We start from the raw sequence: 6000 nt of genomic DNA, 5'->3' as shown, positions 1-6000 counted from the left end.
GTGACTTGATTAAAGTTCCCAGGACAATCTGGAGTTGTCTCTGCCTCCACAGCTCGTGCTTAATTTCATCTCCGCGCCGGGTTTTCTCAGGCGGCCCCAGCGGCAGGATCCAGTCCGGCGACAAAAACTCCGGCGCCAGGATTTGGGCGCCGCCGCGGCCTGCGCCCAGAGGGCGGGGCCAGGCGGGGCCAGGCGGGGCCAGGCGGGGCCAGGCGGGGCCAGGCGGGGCGGGGCGGGCGAGAGGAGGGAAGTTGTCGAAGTTAGGGGAGACGCCCGCCCGCCTGCCCGCCCGGGCCTCGCCTCCGGCTGCTCCCTCCGCCTCTTCCCCGCCCCGAGCCCCCGTCAGCCAGTCCTTCCTTCCCCTCCCGTGCATGATGGAAACACCATGGCTGCGGCGGCCCAGCTCTCTCTGACACAGGTAACGCCACCCGCCAGTCCGCCTGGCTCGGACGGCCGGTGTCCCCGGCCCCCTCCCCCACCGTCCTATGGTTCACCGACCTGGGCAGTTTCTCTCTGCCCCTGGCGGGGCGGCCGATACTGAGAGCGAGCGCGCGCGCGTGTGAGTGTGTGTGTGTGTGTGTGTGTGTGAGTGAGAGAGAGTGTGAGTGTGACTGGGGGAGGACGCCATCCCGAGGCGGCAGCTCAGCCGCGGCAGCCGCGACCCCGCCCCGGCCGGTCGGCGCCGCAGCCCCGCCCCACGCGGCGCCCTCTCCTCCGGACCCCGCCGTGCCCCCCGACCCGCTTGGTGTGTGCCCGCTCCTCTCACTCCAGTTCTGCTTCACCCACCCAGGAAGTTTCCTCCTTCCAGGCCAGAAGCACCCAGGTGAGCTCCTGTTGAGCTCTCGCGGATCAGCCTCATCCTCGGGTCAGCCCTTGTCCCACACGAGGCTCGCCCTCGGGACAGGCAGAGTCACCTTCCTGAGCCAGGCGCTCATGGTCGCCTCCAAGCCAGTCTTTCCTCTCTAAACCGGCCTTTTCCCAGCGGAGTCCGACGAAAACCCTTCTCCAACAGTTTTCTCCAGTCAGCCTCTCTTCCACATAAGTTTCATTCTACCAGAGCGCGTACTTACCTTGCTAGCCCCTTCCTGGATTCAGCCTCTTCCCCTCCTGATCAGGTTTCCTGCTGGGTCAGATCCCCCTATTCAGTCTTTTCCTCCTTAGTTCTGCTACCACTCCTACCCGGTGGGCTCCCTGTCGCTGTCCAAGCGGAAAACAGGGTAACATCCTTGAACAGGTGTGATGGTCCCACCAGTCTTGGTGCTGGGAAGGACGTAAGAGGTCACGTGTACTGGGGGAATCTTCACCAAAACCTGTTCTCAGGGTCTTTTCTCTTGCCATTCTGCTTCCTTCAGAGTCAGTCCTCGTGCTTCCCAGAAAACCGCTCAGCATCACTCTGGGAGCCTTGTTCCTCGCTCTCTGTAAAGAAAGCCAATTGTAATCTTCCTGTGGTGTCCTGAATGGTGAGGGGGATGTGCACCTGTCAGTCCCTTCCTGCTTTTTTGACCAGATCTCACGCCAACCTCACCTTCTCAGCCTGTTCTCTGCAGAGCTGGTGGCCATGGACTTCTCCGTTGGGGCCCACCTCAGCCTTCCTGCCTGCCCTGTAGTAGTATCTCCCCGCCACCTTGTAGTCTCCTTGGCCTGGATTTGTCAGGGCATCTAAGGCAGAACACTGGGATAGGCTATACATTGGGGCGGGAGAGTTTCCTGTGTTGGAATCAAGAGACTTTGGGGGTCTTTTGCCTAGCATTCGAGGATAGAGATACTGAGTGAAAAATGTTCTCCACAGGAACCAGGAATCACGTTAATAACTTGTGCCTCCGGTAAGATAACTAACTTCAGCTTGGAGGAATTTTCAGCTTCATAAGTGAAGTCTGTTTCTTTTCCAGTTAATTTGGTGTTGCTTATCCTATTTTGACAAGCAGATATTGGGGAAGAGTACTTGGAAAATGGTGATTTAATCTTGGTAGCGAATCTCTTTGGAAGGGTCCTCCTGAAAACTCAGATTCGGGGAATGGCAACATTGACTTTTGGGTGTTCACTTTTTAATAGTCTAGTTAGTGATACGCATTAAGCAAGGTCCTCTTGGCAGGCTGTTGCTCTCTGGCTCTGTTGTCCAATTCCAGCGGGAGTTCTCCCCTCTTGAAGATTTTGTTCCCCTGAGGACTTCTATAGATTTGCTTCTTAGTTGTGTGCATGCTTTATTCTCTCCCTGGGTAAGACCATGTTTTCAGTTTCTATTTACTATCATCTCTGGATATTTTCTTCAGGCTCTGTCAATTTTATAGACAGTTAAATAATTTAAATATGTTCTTGTGGTTATATATTTAAATATTAACACCTACACAAAGTAAATACTGAATCAGGAGTGTTATCCTTCATTGTTTTACATGTAAGAGAACAAACACTGATGGTTCATTTATATTGAATAGCCAAATAAGTCAATTTAGAATACTTTGATTTTAAGACATTAAGAGGCAATAAGGTATATTGTAAAGGCACAGGAAAAAGAAACTTCCCAAGTGTTAATATACCCTAATGTGTCTCCTTGTTATTTAAAAACTTTGCTGATTTGTGTTTTTTAATTTAATTTTTTAACTGCTTGAGGCAAATAAACTGAGATAACAGTGCACCCTGGTTTCACATTCATTATTGATTTGTTTATGTCACCATCACCCCCCTGCCCCAACACACATCTAGACATAGCTATACTCAAGTGAGATCCTCCAGGGCAGGGACATCTTTCAACTCATCTGTTTCCCTCAGTGCCCATCTGGAAGAAAGTGATTAATAACTGTTTGTCTTATGAATGGCTGAAAATTCTAAAGGGTTGTATGACAGTTACAAAGATTAAACTGATGCTGAAGTTAGTTTCTGCCTCTGATCATAAGATGATAATGGTTTTGGAGTAGGTTCATTCATTCAACCAATGTTTGTTCAGTACCTTTTATGTGCTATGTACTGTACTGGGATTGTCTTGTATATAATTTTTTGCCTTTATCAACTAAGCAAAACTGACAGTTGGGGGAAAAACACCTGAAAAATATTTTAATTTACTCTTTCCTTCCTCTTTCTCCTGCCTGCCAACCAACCGTCCAGTTCCCCAACCAACAAAATAAATTATGTAAATTATCATGGTCTAGCTTCTAGACAGGATAGACTATTAGAATAATGAAATGTTAGTTTCATTCCCAGCTCTTCCAGGAGCTAACTGTATGGCATTAAGTCTCCAGGCCTCAGTTTTCTTAGTTTTAATATTCATTAAACAAATATGTACTGACCATTAATTATGTACTAGGAATTATTCTAGGTGCTGAGGATATACTAATGAACAAACTAGATGGCAGTTCTTGGAGCTTGGAGACAAAAAAAAAACATGGAGCTTCCATTCTAGTTGGAGAGTTTGAATTAGCTGATCTAAGGACCTTTCCAAAGAACATTGTTTTTATAGATCATATTCTATGATTTGGAAATCTAGTGGTGACTTTCCTATGGTACTTTAGTGCTATATAGCCTTAGTGGGTTTTTTTAAAATAAATTTATTTACTTATTTGTTTATGGCTGCGTTGGGTCTTGGTTGCTGCATGCAGGCTTCCTCTAGTTGCAGCAAGCGGGGGCTATTCTTAGTTTCAGTGCGTGGGCTTCTCATTGTAGTGGCTTTTCTTGCTGTGCAGCAGGGGCTCTAGGTGCGTGGGCTTCAGTAGTTGTGGCTTACGGGCTTAGTTGCTTCGCAGTATGTGGGATCTTCCCGGCCCAGGGATTGAACCCGTGTCCCCTGCATTGGCAGGCGGATTCTTAACCACTGCACCAGCAGGGAAGTCCAGCCTTAGTGTTTTTTAATTTTAGCTTTCTTCGCTGGGTATTCTATTCTTGTCAATAAGAAGTAAAACTTGAGTGAGAAAGCTCTTGTGATTTTTGCTTATGGTGGTAGATTACAAAAAGATATTAATGCTTCCTCTTTTTAAACTTTGCTGATTGCCCATTTCTTCCTTAAGGCTGTATCTCTAATAATAATGATAATAATACTATTAGCTTCCCTTTGGGTGTTACTGTATGCCAAGAATTTTACTTCACTTAACCTAACACTCCATTTTACAAATGAGGGAAATAATTTGCATAAATTAGTAAGTGATAGATCTAAGATTTGAACCAAAGTCTGTACGACTTCAAAATCTGTCCACTGTACTTCTCTGTGTACTACATGCTTGGCATATCCATTGCTCCCTTGTATTTTTTATTCTTTTTTTCCAGTGTTTGCCTTGTTTTCCTAATTAGGTACTAAACTTCTTGAGTATGGAAGCATTATATTTTGCCTCTGAATCTCCAGTACCTTTCATGGCTTCTTGACAGTACAATTGTGGGCGTACAAGTACTGCTCTTGATGATGAGGAAGGTTTTATTTTATTGAAAGATGGCATAATATGAGTATTTTAAATAATCATCTATCAGTTCAGCTTTATGCTGAAGTTTTCTTGTTTTAATTTAGCAAGGATTCTTTTTTTTAATAATAAAAAAGCCTTTAGAATGGGACTTAATTAAAACAGTCTTAATATTTGATCAAAACAATACATGCTATAAGGATACTTTTTTTTAATGCTTTTTTTAAATTGCAAGAGTGATAAAACTGCATTACAGAAAATTTGGAAATTGGAGGGAAAAAATCTCCCATAATTTCAGTTTTTGGTGTTTATTTTCAATTTCATTAAAGTAGACAGTATGTGTTAATATGGGTATCACCTTTGCAGTCTGGTTTAACAGTTATGATGGTAAATACAGGGCAGAGTGTGAAAATTATAACATGTTCTCAGAAGCAGAAAAGGAGTATTTATTCAACATGATATATCATTTGAGTTCCTACTATGGGAAAGGCACAATAATGATATTTTTCTTTTTTGCCTGCAGTTACAGTCCAGTATATTCAGGAAATCTTTGTTTCCTTGAGCAGTATTTAACAGTTTTCAAAAATGGCTTGGAATGTTCAGCATTTGGGAGGAGCTGTCACAGTTAAAATTAATTAGGAACAGTTGGTTTGTCCAATAGAGTGTATTCTTTTGTTTTCACTCTATTTGCAGACAGAACAATGATAACAGACTAACATGTAGTAGAAAAAGATTGAGCATCTTTATTTAGTGACGAATCATAGTTCTAATCCCCTGTCTCACTAATAGTCTAATTTAAGGTCTCAATCTAAGGTGTTTTACTTGCTCTTCAAGGAATTTTAAACACAGTTATATGCTTCTTTGTTTTGTGAATTCTGGACTTAATAAAACTGGAACTCTGGAAACCAAAATCAGTAAAATGGCTTAAGCGAGAGAAGGGATGGGAGAGGGAGGTATGTAGGGAGGGAGGGGGGAAAAAGATCCATTGATAGAGGTCTGGGTAATTTGGAGAATTGGTAGAAATAAATGAAAAATTAATCTAGGCAGAGTTCGTTAGGCAAACCCATATACTAAAATTTCATTTTAAAGTAGTGGAAGTCTCATCAACAAGATAAAATATTATGTCTTCATTAAAAATTTTTATTAGTCTGAGGGATGTTGTAATTTGAATGCTGTATTACAGTACAATGGAAACATTTTATTTAGACAAATAATCTAATTCACTTAAGCATCATAGAAAAAAGACTGGAAGAAAAAAACACCAAGATTTTATGATAGCATGGTTATAATTTTTACTTACCTTCTTTTCAACAGTGAGCATGTATTTCTTCTGTAATCAGCCAACTTAGCATTTCTGTGTGACAAGTTTTTTGAAAATTCACCCTTTTAAATTGAAATCAATAACTATATGTAATATTGATATCAACTATACTTCAATTAAAAAAATAAATAGCTATATGTTAAGTAAAACTTTGTGTTCTAAGATGGCATCTATATTCACATTTCATCTTAAACATTCCCGTCTTTGGGTTTAGAGAAATTGGCCAGAAGAATGATAAAAATTATTATTACAATTGGTTTGGAGAATTCAGTCAGAGGACTAATTTATAATTTTGTGTGC

At 42.8% G+C, this 6000-nt stretch overlaps 1 protein-coding gene across 3 annotated transcripts in view; it reads left to right on the top strand.

Moving 5' to 3' along the window:
• The first annotated feature begins 244 nt into the window (after window positions 1-244).
• EPS15 (epidermal growth factor receptor pathway substrate 15) overlaps window positions 245-6000 on the top strand; it is a 164225-nt gene continuing 158469 nt past the window's right edge. For 2 of the 3 annotated variants that reach the window (XM_032634465.1, XM_032634456.1), the window contains exon 1: window positions 245-418. In XM_032634465.1, the coding sequence (XP_032490356.1) occupies window positions 386-418 (33 nt within the window). In that variant the 5' untranslated portion in view covers window positions 245-385. The remainder of the gene's footprint in view (window positions 419-6000) is intronic. The other variant, XM_032634473.1, reaches the window with a different exon arrangement.

Source organism: Phocoena sinus, chromosome 1, assembly GCF_008692025.1.
Source record: "Phocoena sinus isolate mPhoSin1 chromosome 1, mPhoSin1.pri, whole genome shotgun sequence".
NCBI classification, from domain to species: domain Eukaryota; kingdom Metazoa; phylum Chordata; class Mammalia; order Artiodactyla; family Phocoenidae; genus Phocoena; species Phocoena sinus.
The sequence above is the reverse complement of the archived record's forward strand: the minus strand, read 5'-3'. Positions and strand labels throughout refer to the sequence as shown.